The 16,897-nt window shown below is 40.2% G+C and overlaps 1 protein-coding gene across 1 annotated transcript in view; it reads left to right on the top strand.

Moving 5' to 3' along the window:
* The first annotated feature begins 5,997 nt into the window (after positions 1-5,997).
* The window catches only part of LOC149154054 (gamma-secretase subunit APH1-like protein), a 140,282-nt gene continuing 129,382 nt past the window's right edge, over positions 5,998-16,897 (top strand). The window contains exon 1 of the mRNA XM_089440562.1: positions 5,998-6,437. Within this exon, the coding sequence (XP_089296688.1) occupies positions 6,325-6,437 (113 nt within the window). The 5' untranslated portion in view covers positions 5,998-6,324. The remainder of the gene's footprint in view (positions 6,438-16,897) is intronic.

Raw genomic sequence — 16,897 nt, 5'->3', positions numbered from 1 at the left:
TCAAGTTATTGCATTCTGATCGTTTGGCCCAACATCTAAAAACTAAGCAGGTTTGCTAACTGAGTAGTTGATTGGGCGACCGTACAGTTAAGTCAGTAAGGCGACTGTGCAAGTACGAACCAACCAGGTCTTGACACTTGGCATATTCTGGTTCGTCAGTTTTGGGTCATGTTTTATTGGTTCGTGAATGATTGAGTGGACCAATTGGAAGGTGTCACATGGCCCAATAACGAGTTGCCATGTGGCAGCCCCAGGGTGCATCAAATTTTTGGTATGGTTGGCTAGAGGCCCGAGTGGATTGAACCCCCAACCTTATGTTCAGCAATGCAACGCTCTATCGATTGCTCTAGGGGTGGGCCTTAACCCATATAACACAAAAAATTGTATTTAAGTTTTATTAGCGCCGCATTTGGGAAGAGGGGTTGGGTCGCCAACCCCTGCCCCAGGTCGCAACCATATCATATGACCCACAACCAGAAGGTACGGGGCCCAGTGACTAGCCCCGGCCCATGTTCATTTTTTTCCCACGAGACCACAAGCGTATCAACATAAGGAGTAACAGAGAAGGGGCTTAGCCTTAGCCTCGACCCAAGGGCATATCACCACGCATAGAACCTTGGCAAAGTGCTTACGAAGGGGTCAAACCCCTGGTCTCGTCACAACAATGTGACCATGACGCACTAGGAACAGGGGCTCGATGGGAAGGGTGGGTCGTTGGCTCAGTCCTTGGTCCCGTGGACCCAATATAACCATAACCTGGCAACTAAGGTGCTAGGTCAACAGGGGCGGGCGTTAAGGCCCAACCCACGGCCACATGGCCCATGTGGCTTGAATCTTCGCGCATAGGGGTTATTGGGAAATTTAATTATCCAACAAATTGCACCGTTGGGGGGCGAAATTATCGCCTTTGTAGCGGAAAACATAGCGAATTTGTAGGACAATTAGACTGTTAGTCCGATTTGTAGGACAAATAACAGCAAAAACTACAGGGAGAGTTGGTAGAGCCATATCTTTGTGAGTTTTCAATGTTTTGGAGCTCAAGAAGAGTTTACCTAAGGGTTTTTGGACATTTTGGATCTAATGGTGACCTCTATTTGCTTATTTGAGCACATCTAAAGGAACTTTTTGCAAGTTCAAGTTCATGGGTGTATGGATCAATAAGTGGTTTGGAGCAGTTCTTAAAGGTGTTTGAGCATGGAGATGACCTTGTATGGGTTTTTCTTACCTTCAGAAGTTTATTACAATAGTAGTTACTTGCAGGGTTCAACTCTTTTATACTTTCTCACTATGCCTTGTCAAGGGAAGTTCTCTATTTGTCCTTCAATGTGGAATTGAAGTGCTTATATGCTCATGTATGCTCATTTTCAGATGGAGTACAAGGTCTTTGTAGGAGATACCTTGTGTTGTTGATGTTTTCATGATGACTATAGGTTGTCATGTTGTTTTATGTGAGAGTTCTTTATAAGAGAACTTTTCCTTGAAGGGGAAATAACCATATGTTTATCAACAAACTTTTATGTGCTACTTTTCCACTAAATATATGGAGCGGTCTAGCTATGTTGGTAGGCCTGGAGATGTAGCCCAGGAGGGGTGAACTCCGTCACCAAATCCTTTGTTGTGCTCTTCATGTATGCATGTATGAGTAATGTGATGTTGTGTTGCTTATGCTTAAGTTTACATGTGAAAACTAACTCATATCTTGAAGAGACCTTTTAAAAAACTTGTTTTTGTGTTAAGAACCATTTTTCCTTACAAAGCGTCGGAGAACGGTCCTTGTTTTTGGAGAAGAGGAAATCAACCACCTCCTCCATTTTCAGATCAACTATCCTTGACCCAAATTAAAGCAATGCAGAACAAACCAACCTACATGATTTTGAACTCAAAATATTAGCACAAATGGATAATCTAGTTGTCGAGATGAGTTTCAACACATTTGAAATGGGTTATCGACAAATTAACACAGAAAACATAGGAAATAGAAGAGGTTCTCTCAAAGCTCACATAGCCCTGAGAGAGGAATACACTTTGAATAAATTTTCTTCAATCCTCTATTGTTGTGTATAAATATGCTCATTCACACCTTCCACCACTGTTGTAAATAAGCCTTACTACTAAAAGCTTCCTTGTGTGAGGTGGTGTTTTTTCTAATGTATTATAATAACATTTAGAGATCTATATATATTTGGGCAAAAATTGATTTAGAAGAGTTAGATTTCCAATTCATAGACAAATAACATGGTACCCAAAGATTATTCCAAAAATATTAGAAAGGTCCATTGAATATAGGAGGGTGACAATGTCAATTGATACATTAACGATAAAGAAGATTGAACGAAGAAAATATGAAATGTTCATTGAACATAGAATATTTTATTTCAGTTTTGAACAGGAAAACATTATTAATTATAATCATAGTTATAATGCTACTCTTAGAAGAAGATGCTAATGTAGATTCCATGTTTATTGTTTTCTCTGTACTCGACAACCTTGACATGTATTTCTCCCTCAAATATATTTTCTTCTATTAGTATAGTTTGAATTGAAGGAATAAAGAACAAAAAACTTCTTTTAAATAGCTCACTTCCTTTCACTTTATTGCTATTGCCCACCATGATTGTTGAATGAATTAATAAAAACTTGGCATTCACCCATGTGTTCTCTAATCAATTCGCATTTATGATTTTAATTAATATTTATACTTTTTACAAAATCATTGTTGAAGGTGTGTCTATATATAAAAACTACTTTTAAATTTACTTCTCTCGACACTCTTGGGGTTAGGCTCCAAGGTTGAGCCGACATGAAGTGATCCCTTTAGGTCGATTTGCCTGGTACAAATATTTTGTGGATGTAGTGGTCATTGATTTCCAGTATTAGTGAACCACATAGAAAAAAAATTTCTAATTTTAAGGTTACGGTCAAGCCAAACACCCAATTGGTGTATGAGGCCTTTTTGCTTAGTGGACAAGGGACCCACCTTCGCTCAACAATTTGACTACTAAAGTGTACATACTCTACCCTCTCTGAATTTGAACTTGTGACCTCTTAGGAGGAAACACATGCTTTCTATGATAATAGAGCTTGTTGTACTACATAACAATCAACTTAGTATATACAATATTTGGATTGAACCAAAACAAATGGCCTAAGCATGGTATGTTTCCAAATCTTAAAAATCAAAAGATGTTATGAAGACTTGGAGCAACTATCACAAGATAAAGACATGATTGGAACCATCTTATGAATTGTTAAGAATAAAATGCATTTGTTAATTTAATACTATCAATTTGGTTTTACTAAAACAATTATCAGTGACCAAAATTTACATGCTTTGATTGTTTAAAAGTTAAAAAGCAAACATTATAAAATTATTGAAAGAAGAAAGGAGCTCCTCACAATGTTTGAGTTCAATCTAACCACTATTCTATGCACATTTGCAATCTGACAACAAAATCAAGAGTTGACTTGGGTTTGCTACTTTCAACGTCAAAATCAAAGCCATAAATAAATTATGAAACAACTTACTATGTCCCTCACTTGCTCATAACACTAGCAACAACAAAGAAATGTTGTGTGTGTGGAAAATTGAAAAGTGAAAAGGCACATATCAACTATTAGAGGGGGCAACAAATGACTATTATACAAAACTTATTAAATTGATAACAACTTTATAATTTACATTTTTGAGTCCTTTGTTAGATCTAGTAAGGTTTCATACTCTGTTGGATAAGCCAAGTGTAAGGCAAGATGCACTATTAGTGCATCCTGAGTAAGTCTCTCCAAAGGCCATCCTCAAGGTAATGAGAATGGACGAGATTGAAATTAAAGGGGAAATACAATGTAGTTTACTTCCACATTTCAAATGCCAAGTGAGATTTTTCAATCAATACACCATGTTCCTACCTTCCTTTGCCTAACTTGAACTAATTAAGAACATAAAGGGATCACTTATAGATTGCTCACCAAACAATGAAAAGATATATGTAACACATGCTCATCTTTTCATTTTCCTATCAAACTATAATAAGTCTACATTGAGCAGTAAATATTAATGTATAAATATAATTTTGCCAAACTTTTAATTAATAAAATATATAAATGGTTAGAATTTGAAGATTGGAAGAACTCGTAGAAGAATTGGATCCTCTTCTTTGATGGAGCCTCAAAAAAGAATCTAGGGGTGGTAGGAGGGGAGGGATTCTCTTAAATCCTGAGGGAAACCAAGAAGTAAAGTATTTCCAAGGGCTTGGCAAGAGGAAGAACAATCTGGCCGAAATGTACAAGCTCCTACTTGGTCTCATTTGGCTAAAGAAAGGGAACTCTCTAAGATAACCATCTGAGGAGATTCCCTTATCACCATTCAACATTTACAAAAAGGCTCTCTTCCTAAGAATAACCATCTAAGCCTTCTTTTTCGTAGAATTCTTAGTATCTTGGATTCCTTTCCTCAAAAGGCCTTCTATCACATCTTAAGAAATCAAAACAAGGAAATTGATGCACATGAAAATTGGGCTTGTCTACTAGAGGCAGGACAAATCGTCATCAACGGTATGGTTGGATGGAAAGCTATTCGATGATGAACCCCATTCATGTCCCTTTTCATTGTTTCAACAATAATGTTTATGGGTATGTGCACAAAGGAAAATATTTTTTGGGGGTCATTAAGGTTTTCTTCCTTAAGTCCCTTGCCTCCTTCAACATTATGAGTCGTAATTTAATGGCTTTGTGTTATGGGCCTGTTGCCATGGCTGAGGTGGCTGGTGGAGGGAGTGCATGCCATGTGCCCTTTCAATCCTTGCATGTGGCGAGATTAGCTGTCGGACAATACCTCATATTTTTTTTTGCCCTCGTACCAGGGTCCTTGAAGGCTTTAGGGTGGTGGTCGTTAATTCCCTTCATTTTTGATGAGATCTCTGTGGCGTGTGGGTTTTCAATTCTTGAGATTATATTCATGGAAGGTGGTAAGGTGACGAGTATGCAAGATTCCAGCAGTTGGTGTTTGTACGTGAGCCTAGATTTCTTATTTGGATGCTGGGGAATTCTTCAAGTTCTCAAAGTCTCCAACGAAGTTGTGAAATTCGATAGAAGTAAGAGACACCTACTTTGTGTCGTTAAAGGAATGGTTTAGGAATTTTAGATCCCTAGCTCTGGGGCTACCTCTGCTCATTTTCGACTTTAAATTTCTCTTTTGCTTGACGCGAAGTTGGGATTTGTTCTTCTTTGGCTTGTCGGTGGTCTATCAGGTGGTTCAAGAGGTCAAATATAGGGACCTTCATATGCTCTGTCGTTCTCTCTGTAGAATTTGGGGCCTCTCTGCCACCTCGTGCGCTCCCAACCCTCCTTTCTTTGGACAAAGACAATTATGATTGAAAAATTATATTTTTCAATGAGTGATGAAGGAAACAAAATGATTTGTATTGTTTTAAAGTTTATATGTTTAGTAACCTTATCTAAAATATAATAGAGATAATGAATAGTTTAATTGGTTTAGATTTATTTTAATTCCAAATTTATTAAGTATTTAGATAGATTAAATCTAGCACTCAAAAAAAGAGGTTTGTATTTTAAGAGATTTAAATCTAAAAAAAGAAGTTTGTATTTTAAGAGATTTGATCCCTCTAAGTATTTGATGAATCTAACAATTTCGATCAGACGGTAAATTTTTATCGAAATTTGACAAAAATATCTTCAAAAAATTTAATTATAAAATTGTTTAAATCATGACTAAATTGTAACATATTTAAACTGTATACTTTATATAAACTATATTTCATATAAATACCATAATTCAATAACAAAATTATTTTTATTTTTGTTATTTTATTATTTTTATTTACATAATATGAAATTATGACATCTCTAAATTTTGTTTTCTTTACAAATTTACATTGACTCTCATTGTGTTTTCTTCCTCAATTTGCGCGTACGTTGGTCCCTCTTGGATGGTCAAACAAATCAAATGTATATTAAAATAAATATATCATTGAAATATTATAATACTGATATATGAATACGCAGACAAATCCAATTTCACGGAAGATTTGTTCCGTCTGTGTGAGTGTTTTTCAAAGATTATCAAAGAGAGATGGAATCTGACAGTCGATATAGCCCTCCATCATTGCGATGGACATTTCGACCATAAACAATGGTCAAACTTTAATCCACTCCCACCCACTGGAGGAAAATTGCTTAGGTTAAACGACTAGTAAACTTAATTTGAAATTCCAACCCATTGGCCATATATTCGAGAGCAGAATTTTCTGCCTTATGTCCTGGACTTGACATCTGCAACACTTCTGTTTTAAAACATACAAAAGAAGCGATATGACAGCTGCAGCAGGATTAGGGTACGCCTTAATAGCGCTTGGCCCTGCGCTATCCCTTTTCATCACAGTCATTGCAAGAAAGCCCTTCCTCGTCCTCACTGTTCTTACCAGGTAATTTGTTTTTCAATTTCAATAGATTTAATTGCCCCGGCTTTCCTTTTTACCAGAAATTATGTCGCGTTCCCCTCAATTATCTGTTGTCATTTAAATTTTAAAGAGAAGATTCTAGGGTTAAGAAATATTCGGAAACATATGAACATTGAACAGTTGCAGAATAGTTATTACCGAGTTCCCATGAATTCTATCATAGTTAGAACCTGTTGTGTATTCTTTTTACGGTTTCGTGTTAAGATTGAGGGAATAGATAAGCAGTGCACAGTGAAGTTGATTGGGTTTAAACTTGTCCTGATAACCTTGACATCATACACTAAAAATAGTGAATTGACAATTGATTCAGACATTTAACCAGTGATTGGTTTGGTTTGAAGCATATTTCACATTAACATAACTGTAATATCAATGAAAAGATTTCCGTAGGCTAGAATTGAATGTTTGTTTGTTGACTTAATGGATGTTAATTATGCAGTGTCTCCCATTGTGAAATGCAGTTCGCACTGTTTGAAACTTAGAACGATTATACGCCGCGCAGGCCCATAAATGTTGACCTATACTCATTCGCAGAAAGGCAACACAATTTATTCTATTGTGAATTCTCATTGTTCTCTTTCAGCGAGATCTCACGTCAATAAACACGCTAAAGAAGTCTGTGTTGACTTCCAATCTCTCTCATATCAGTTCATGCTCCTCAGTTGTTTCTGATTTTGAAGTTTGTCTTGAACTGGGAGACTGATGGTGGAGAAGTCTGGGGAAAAGGACCACCCTATTATGTCTATATTCACTTGTTTTTTCTACTTTTATCGACGATCATTCTGTGTTTTGGCTGTCTGTTCTTTTAGCTCCTATTATTTTAGTGAGCTGGTTATATTCTTGATCTTGAATTAGGATCAGTATGCCGGAAGGTCTGCAAATTGTAACTGAGTACATTATGAGCTCGAATTGGGATCAGTATGCGGAAGGTATCTGTAAGTTGTAACTGAGTATATTATGAGGTCTTAATTACGTACCCTAGAGATGGTGTTGCAGTAAATGCGTGTCTGCCATATGTTTAGAAAGTCTGCATACAGATGTTGAGTCAAATATGCTCATTCCTGCTATAGAAGGGATTTGAGGATTTTCCTAATGAAGACAATCCATGCACCATACTGAGCTCTTCAAAATTGAGCAGAAACAATTTTGCCACAACCAGTCTTTACAAAGAGTAATTTCTGCTTCTGTGTTTATAATGCTTGTGGATATGCAACCCTGTGCAAGTACTCCCTTGCCTCACAAGGAGTGTACAAAGACGTAGCCGTTATTCTATTGCAGATGTCAGTTCCTCCTTTCTTTTATAACAAACCCGCTATGATGTGCAACTGGATTTGAATATTTGACTATCAAAATATAGGAGGTGAAAACTGATTTATCTCTTCTCATTGTTCTGTTTAAAATTTAAATCCTCTCAAGAGTCAGCTTGTCAAACTACTATTTAACCCACATTTGAAAGTGGCTGTAATATCCCTAATGGAAAATTTAACAATAGATTCCCGAAATGAACTTGAATAGCAAAATAATCGCAAATAGACACACAACCAGCAATTTGATACACAAATAGATGTCAATAAAATCACTGAGCCATTTTATTAATCCACTGGAAAGAGTACATCAACATGAAGGAATAGTGGAACCTGGGCTTGCCAAGCAAGTGGAGCAAAACCCAGAAAAAGATCTCTGACCAAAATGATGTATGACCCTGGTAATGATGTAGACGGCCCAGTGAGAAGACTGTTGCAACCCTATTCTCTCCAAAACTCCACTGAAGCACTATGATATTTCTGGGTGAAATCTCCTCAAGAGTGTTGGGTTTTCATCCAACACCCAATAGCAAACCCGATGGTTTCCGTCCTAGGGCTATAGAAGCTAGGAACTAGGTTCTCCAAACCTCATCAACAGAAAATATCAACAATCCAAGATGTCCTCCAATGGTCTCTTCCTTCTCTTTTTATAAATCTGATGGACCCCTCTAGAAGCCTTTATTTTATTATTATTTTAATCACTAGTACCTTTTCTCTCCTTTTATTTTAATTAAAATACCTTTTTAATTTGGGAAAATGGTAAATCGGCCACCATTCCTCCTTAGGCCACTGAAAGTCACTTCCCACCATCTCATCCTATAGATCTTCTCGTTCTGGTTCCAACAAGCTATTACACTAAGATGTTCCGTCAAGTATTCCTCTCGGAATGCCACCTTAAGCATAATTAATTGAGTTAGGCCCCATAATAACCTTGTTTTCCGAAGGTTGTCAGAGTGCAACGGAACAAAAGGCAAGTTGTGCAGATGATGGAATATGCCAAGTTAATGCCATCAGATCCCAAAGAAACTCCCCAAAGCCCCATAAAGACCCTCTAGAAGCTCCTAGGCCCACTGATGGAGTAAACCTTCTCATGTGAGCTAGCTGCCTCCAACCATGGAAGTCTATCCTGACCACACCATAAGGGAAACCAGAAAAAGGAACATGACAAATCCTCTCGCCCCAAGATTGCTTGCCCTCAAGCAATCCATATCTGTTGACCGACCTGGTGGTCCTGTGCCGCTGAGAACCAATACTTGGATCCCACACAAACCACTGGGTGATTCCATGCCTCCGTGCCACCCAACCACGAATGAATCCCTTAATGCTTAGATCCCAGACTAAACTCTGAGTCATCCTGCCACTAATAGATCCCCTTGAATCCCAATGCCACCATGACCAATCATCAACACCTCTATCCCATGGCTCCAAATGTGCCTTGTCTTTGGCTGTAGATGTTGCTCCATCAATCGAATACCAACTTATCGCTTCTCTCCGATCCAACCCCTGACATAAACTAATGGCAATCCTACTCTGCTAATGCTGCGCTGGAATGTTGAAGAGTTGCTGGCCTGCATCCCACTGCCAACTAAAACATGCAATATCTCTCACCTTTAAGGGCTCCTGCTACACTATGTCCTTGACTAAAAATATCACCCCATCAATAGTATACCAACTCATGATCTCTTGCCAATCCAGCTCGTGGGAAGAATCTAATGCATGGACACCTGTGTATAGAACAAGCCTATTAGGCAGATGTTGGTCCATGGTCAACTCTTGTCGCTTTGACCGATAAACCAACAAGGAAAACTTTACACCTCTCTCTCGGAAGGATAAAGGTGGGAAAATGATGTCGCAAGCCCTATATATGTACTCCTCAAGAGGGTTGCTACCAATATATACTATAACCTCGCTGGCTGCCATTGCACCTATTTGCACCTCATCAATTGGTAGACCCATAGATGGATGCACTATCATCTAACTGAAAATTTTGTGCTCCTCTGTCTACCAATCTCTTGTGAAGCTGCCTTGTTAGGCTCTAGCACCTCGTGATGACAAGTGTCGACAACCCTGCTGGTTGCTTGTGCATATTTTTGCTCCTCGCCAATGGTTGGCCCAAAGCACAATTTCTCATGCTTCTCCATCATGGGGTTAACATGAGCCACCAACTGATTCTCCACCATAAGTTGCTCATGTTGAATCACCCCGGGTGACTCATCTCCCTGAATGTCTCCCATGGGGTCTATCGACTGCTCATCATACACCTCTGTCAAATGTGGTTGCACATTTGGGCTACTATCAACACCACCACCTGTTTGCCCATTCTCCTCAAAGGTGTCCTCGTAAGAACCCATGGACTCAACTATAAGAGAAGAATTCTCATCTTGAAACTCAGAAGGAATCTCCTCCTGATCTATCCCTGTCATCTCCTCGGTGTCACCAAAACATGAGTAGTCAAGTTTCCAAGGTTCCTTGCAAATGAAGCAAAGACCCTTTCTCCTCAGCTCATTCTTGCTGCATGGTTGGTCACCACAAATCCTCCGCAACTCCTCTTGGGTTAGTTGCCTTCTGAAGAATCTCATGTTTTGCTCAACCACCCTTTTGGCTAGCTCATAGGCAGCTGGTGAGACAACTTGTGTCTTCCTCCAAATGGCTAACAATTTTGTTTGCGGCTGTTTGCAAATGATGTCACCTTCAACTAGTAATGAAGATAAGATATATTGCATGTTGGCTTTTACCTCCTCAGGGTGATGCTCTCTAATGTTGGTGAAGAAGAATCAACACATTTGAAGGATCAGATAATCCTGCTCTAGATCAAGGATGACTACTAGGATCTGATTTTGGCCATGGTATCTAGGATTACAAGCCTTCTATCAAAGTTTGAGCTTTGGGTGTTATGCAATCCTTAATAGTACTCTACAATCAATTGAAAGACCCTCTTCAAGATGTCATCATTATAGGGAGGAAAGGGTGCTACTATCCTCAAAATATCGCTAAAACAAGATGCGATGATAAGCTTGGCTTCTTCCCCCAGATGTTCCAAGAATCTGGTTTGTACCAAAACAAGCATAGTTGGCTCCAAAGCCCAATTTAAACTCTAATCAAATTGATCCACCTTGGGAAGATAGGATTCCAACTCTTCCAATGTGAGGTCATCTCCTGTTGGAATTTCTAAGTCGAACCCGTTAGAAACCCTTCATCTACTTTTTGATTTATTCCTACCTACTTGTTCTGTTAATTAACAAGTTATTTACCATGTAAATACTGGAAATAAATACAAGTGCATGCTCCACACATTACAGATCATCAACTGAAGGAAACATAAACAAGCACACAAGTGACACCGTTGTTTTTGGACTAATGTCCCTAGAAAACCCAATGCGGGAAAACTGGTGCAGCTATCTGAGGGTTTGATTGATTAAGCAATTTCAGAATACAATTTGGGTGCCAAATCCAGCTCACCCAACAGAGAAAAATCTCGGCATTAGCACCTCTCTACTCGGAAGCAGATATTTTGGCTGAAAACCCGGATAAACACTCCGGCAACTCCACAGCTCCAATCTGCCCCACGAAACCCCAACGTCAGCCTCTCTCTGGCCCAGTGTCACTTTGGCTTGGCCTGCGTCAGCCTCTGGAGGCACTGCGTCAGTCCTCTGGCCCTTCACGTCACCCACGCTGGCCCTCTGAGGCACTGTGCAGCTCCTGGCTGGCTCTGCATGAGCCCTGGCTGGCTCTGCGTGAACCCTTGGTTGCTTCTGTGTCCCTCTCTCCAGCTACTGTGCTGATCTTCCCGATGCTATCTCTGCCTCTCTGCTTCTGTATTCACTGCCCCTCAGCTGCAACTCTGATCACTCTCTCAACTTTCTTAGCAAACCCAGCCCCAGAAAGTCGAAATCTTGATGTCTTGATGTGTTCTCCAAGTGACCCTCAAGCCTCCTCTTATACTTTTCTTGTTGACAAATCAACGGTTGAGATTAAGTCCCTAATCAACGGCTAAGATTAGATCTGGCTTGATCCATAACTTTTGGACCATTCTAACACAATATTATATTAATTCACATTAATATTTTATTTTCCCTAAGTTTAGACTTAGGGACTCCATTAAAAATATTGATTATTTTAATATCTCCCAAACTGTTTAGAATCTGCCCAAACCCTTTCTGGGTATTGGAGATTTCATGTGCCTTAGCCTCTCCACCAATTTTGGGCTAGAGCATATCTGATGCTACCCAAAATCAACATCTCCTAATCTCCCAACCTTTAAGTCTGACCCAAGTACGAAAAGCCAATTCCCCATTTCTTTTTCCTTTTGTAAGTCCCTCAGATAATTCTATTGGAGCATATTATGCACCTTCCTAGAGAAGGGCCTGCTGTTCTGTTTGGGTGCATGGTGTTTCAAGGAACTAACGTCTGTATTGTTCTATCTTTTCAGTTTATTTAGGAGTTTTGTGAGTTCCTCCATGGTTTAGCCCAATGATGATAAGGACATCCGTGATAAGGAGGCCACTTTTCTTTTGACTTTGATGTATTTCTCAATGAAGTGTTTTAGCAAACCGTTTGTTGATTACAAAATTCTCTTCTCTTCAGATTTCAAGACTTCAACAGTTTGTGTGTTTGGGATATAAAATTCTCACTGATAACTTCTGTTGATAGTTCCCTTGCACATCACTGTAGGTGTTTTTCTCACAAGTATAACTTCAATGAATAAACATAGTGAACAATGTGTATTAGAACTCCAAAGGTTCAGACTATTATGTGTAATGCTTCAACAAATGCCCACTGTTCTCAAAATGAATATTTAACCTTTATACCAAGAGCAAAAGCCACACACAAGACTGGTGTTTCATTTACTACTCAAAAATGAGGCAAAGAACTAACAACACTTTACAGTCATGGAACATTGGACACTATACAATTTGAATCTCAAAATGACAAAGTTACATAACAGAGAATATGAAGGGGAACCTAGTACATTCGTAGAAATTCACTTTTCCAAACTTGGTCTGCCTCCAAGGTGTTCGCAACCTTTTAGGTCACACCAATAATGCGATTTCTCCAAATCAATTGTGATCTCGTGCTCCTTTACCATGTAGAACGATTCTTGGCGGCTTTCCCATGAGCAAATAATTGATACAAATAATGCACACATCTCTTGGCTCACAGTCCAACCACAAAGAGGGATTCACGCACAGGATTATATTTTCTGGCGATTCTTCTGGCGATCATGCCCAACATTTGGCTTTGATGATTAGTTCTCGACCCTACCAAATTGGTTGAACCTCTGTGCAACATACACAGACTATGGCCCTCAAATAAATTGTGGCGAACCTACGATAAATTCACAATGTCATCCCCACTATCACTGTAGTACGTGGATGGACGAACATTGAATTTTCCTCGGCCAAGGAATGGGCGTAGCCCTTTAAACAAGAATTGGTCTTTGACCTTCAGTGCTTGCCACCCAGCTAAACAGTGCTTCGTGTCTTCAAACGTGAGCGACTCTCGGCCTCAAAGAAGCTTGCACTTAGACAATCAAACTGCGTGCTCAACAATTGACGTATTTGATTCACAGAATTTTAGTAATTTTCCCGACTTTCGATTTCCCACAGAAATTTCCTCAGTGGCAGCGTCAATCGATCAGTGTCTCCTACTAGGCGCTGTATATTTGACCAAGGCAGCTGGCGGTGGGCATGGTGTCCATACTGACAACTTTCAACACTTACGAAAACGCAGCTCCACGATTAACGCAATTGCACGTAGACTTGGTCCCCTAAAGCCTTAACTAATCACACCAGAGTGCTGACGTCTTTAGTTAGTTTGATCTGCCATCGATGTCACTGGTTATTCGATCAACGCATATTTTTCACCATGTGCAGGTTACTTCTGACTTCTGAGGCTCCAACAAACTCAATGCACTACCTTGTTGAATTCCCTCTGCTACTGGTTTACAGAGCAACTGAAATACCACACGTTTTTCGCTCTGATCTGATCAAATGGACAGAATCTCGGCCTCACTGCTCTCAATTAAAAATCGAATTTAATCCACTTACGAGATCGTGTAAACAATCGTCCCTTGTAACAAAGAAGCCAATTGTTAATTTTAGGTATGTTCTATGCTGAGAGCAATTTACTTCAATTTTTCATTTTAGTGCAATGACAATATTCATATTATCTATCACATCAGCATGATAGTGAAGTGCAGATAGAACATAAACATAATCATTAGAAGACAAGCCAAGACAAGAGGACACAAGATGTGGCACCAGCCAGGGACAAACCCCAATGTGGGGAAACCCTTGATCAATTCTTCTTATATTCATCAATAGTTCAGCAGAGAGAGATAATACAAACACATTTGAAGTCAACACTTTGACTTGCCAAAATGAGAGATCAGACAAAAGAGATCTTCATCACGAAGATGACACAATGCAGCAGTTGATAAGCCTAGAGTAGCTCAACCAGTTACCCAGAATACTGAAGCTTTCATTTTTTTTAAGCTCTTCCTCCTTAGCTGCTTCACAGATCATGACAAGGCTGCCCATCTGGCAGCTTGTGTATGCTGAAAGGACTGAAACATATCTTGGCAAACCTGATCTCTGGTTAGGGCACAAGATCAGTGTGCTACAACACCTACAATACACCCCACAGTCCACATATAGACAGTGATTGGCCTTCATACAGTCCTCCAATGAAACGCTGCATTATATGACTGCTTACCTTATGAGTGCAATTCCTAAAAAGGTCTCCAACTGCTGGCTATGGTCTGCAGCCTAGCCCAGTAGTGGACTGCAATTAGTCTCGTCAAACAATGATCCAAAAGCCCTTACTTAGCAGCCTCTAGCTTTTCCTTATAGCGGATTCTTCTTCCCTTCAAATCAAGCTCAAGAATCATCACCGTCATGCCCAGACAGTCCTCAATTAGGCCACGCTGTCACCTACAACAATGTGGCATTATGACAACAGCTTGAGACCTTGTTTGCAGTGGCTGGAATCTCCTTCTTGGACTGCGGCTAGGGCAGATAGAAGCCTCATCAAACTGTGGATTAGGGCTCCTAGATTGGGCTGCGCATTAGGGCAGATAAATGCCTCATCAAACTGTGGATTAGGGCTCCTAGATTGGGCTGCGGATTTTTGCCTCTTGACTGTGATTTAGAATGCAGATTAGGCTGCTGATGAGGAGACCTTTTTGAGTTGCAAATAGAAGCTCCCTTTGACTGCTAGAGGTCCCCTCTTGGACTGCAGCCGAATTTCTCCATAACCAGCAGTTAGGGTGAGACTAGAATCCTCCCATTAGGACTGCGACTAGCTGTAAGTTTATCTCTTCCTATTGACTGTGGCTAGGGCTCTTTTAGAGCTTCATTGGACAGCATATAGAGGCTTCCTAAGGCAGCGTATTGAAGCTTCTCCTTGCTGTGAAGAATAACCTCATTTTGGACAGCATATGACTATGATTTTATCTTCCCAGGACTGCGTCTAGTGCACTCTAGAACAACGACATTACACCTGCGTTTAGGCCTTTCCTTGCTGCGTTATGGAAGCCTCCTTCACTGCGTTAAAGCCTCTCCTTCATGACAACGTTAAGGTCTTCTTCCATGACTGTGTTAAGGGCTTCTTCCATGACTGCGTTAAGGGCTAGGAAATCTCCTCTAGGGCAGCGTATAACCTTCTCTTCCATGGCTGTGATTTGATCTTCATTAGGGCAGTGTAGAGCCTTTTCTTCTAGGCCACTCTTTCCACTAAAACCCAAACAAGTGGAGAGAGGGATCACTAGAGATCAGTGACCAAATGACTTGAAGGCCACCTCTATTTATGGTGCAACGTTGAGGTTGAGTGGGGGTAATTTGGTTGCTGGCTGACCGACGAATTGTCAAATAACACAAATAAATTCATATCTCCATGAATACATGTCAGAATCGGACGATCTCTAGATCAATTCTACACCTCTCGACGAGAGGAATCCAAGAAAAATATCAGCTGTCATAAATAAGTAGACCCTCATGGAGTTTGGCCCTAGTTGCCAATTTTAACACTCCCTCTCAACTAGGGAGAACTCCATCTGCTAATCCATCTGCCAATCTATACCATCTCTGCCATCAGTGCCTTGCACTGCTCTACTCCGCTGAACTATGAAAAAGAAGAAGTGATCGAGAATGTATCATACCATTCTCTACTGATCCGAAGTCAATCCCATATAAAGAGAGTGTCTCATACCACTCTTACTGATCCGAAATCAGTGCCAACTAAAGAGAGTGTATCATACCACTCTTACTGATTCGAAATCAGTTCCAAATAGAGAGTGTCTCATACCACTCTTACTGATCCGAAATTAGTTCCAAATAGAGTGTGTCTCATACCACTCTTACTGATTTGAAATCAGTGCCAAAGTAAAGAGAGTGTATCATACCACTCTTACTGATCCGAAATCAGTTCCAAAGTAAAGAGAGTGTATCATACCACTCTTACTGACCCGAAGTCAGTTCCAATAGATCCCAGATCAATATCATCCTAGCATAGGGAGTACGGTACTACACGATGCGTCCATCAGTAGTACTATGGTCCCTATCCTCATTTCCTTGCTCATTGGCCAGATGAGAGGTAGTTCCCATGAGTCCCAGACTGCATGGATAGGATGTCTCGCAGGAGAAGGATGAACCACTCATCCTGCCTACATGTTGCTAGGGGTATCCCAGGGGAAGGCTGAACCACTCACCCTATACACAACAAATCACTAGGGGAAGGCTAAACCACTCACCTTATGATTGTGTCTCAGCAGGAGAAGGATGAAGCACTCATCCTGCTTTCACTAGGGGAAGGCTGAACCACTCACCCTATGGTTGCTCATTGCTCCAAGAAGTACCCCCAAGCCCCCCGGAGCTCCTAGAGCTCAATGTCCATATCATACAGGACCCTTAGGAGAGGGTCTCTCCACGACTCTTAGTCGTTCTCAGAACGTCAAGAATTTGACTTTTCCTAGGGGCTTCATCTGTATGTCGGCGACCTGCACATCAGTCCCAATGTGTTGGAGCCTTCTTGCTCCCCGTTGTACCATATCCCAGATAAAGTGGTACCTGATGTCTATATGCTTGGAGCGATCATAGAGCACGAGATTCCTCAACAATCGAA

Source organism: Pinus tabuliformis, chromosome 9, assembly GCF_031772625.1.
Source record: "Pinus tabuliformis cultivar Carrire ecotype Pingquan chromosome 9, CPIR1, whole genome shotgun sequence".
Taxonomy (NCBI): domain Eukaryota; kingdom Viridiplantae; phylum Streptophyta; class Pinopsida; order Pinales; family Pinaceae; genus Pinus; species Pinus tabuliformis.
The sequence above is the reverse complement of the archived record's forward strand: the minus strand, read 5'-3'. Positions and strand labels throughout refer to the sequence as shown.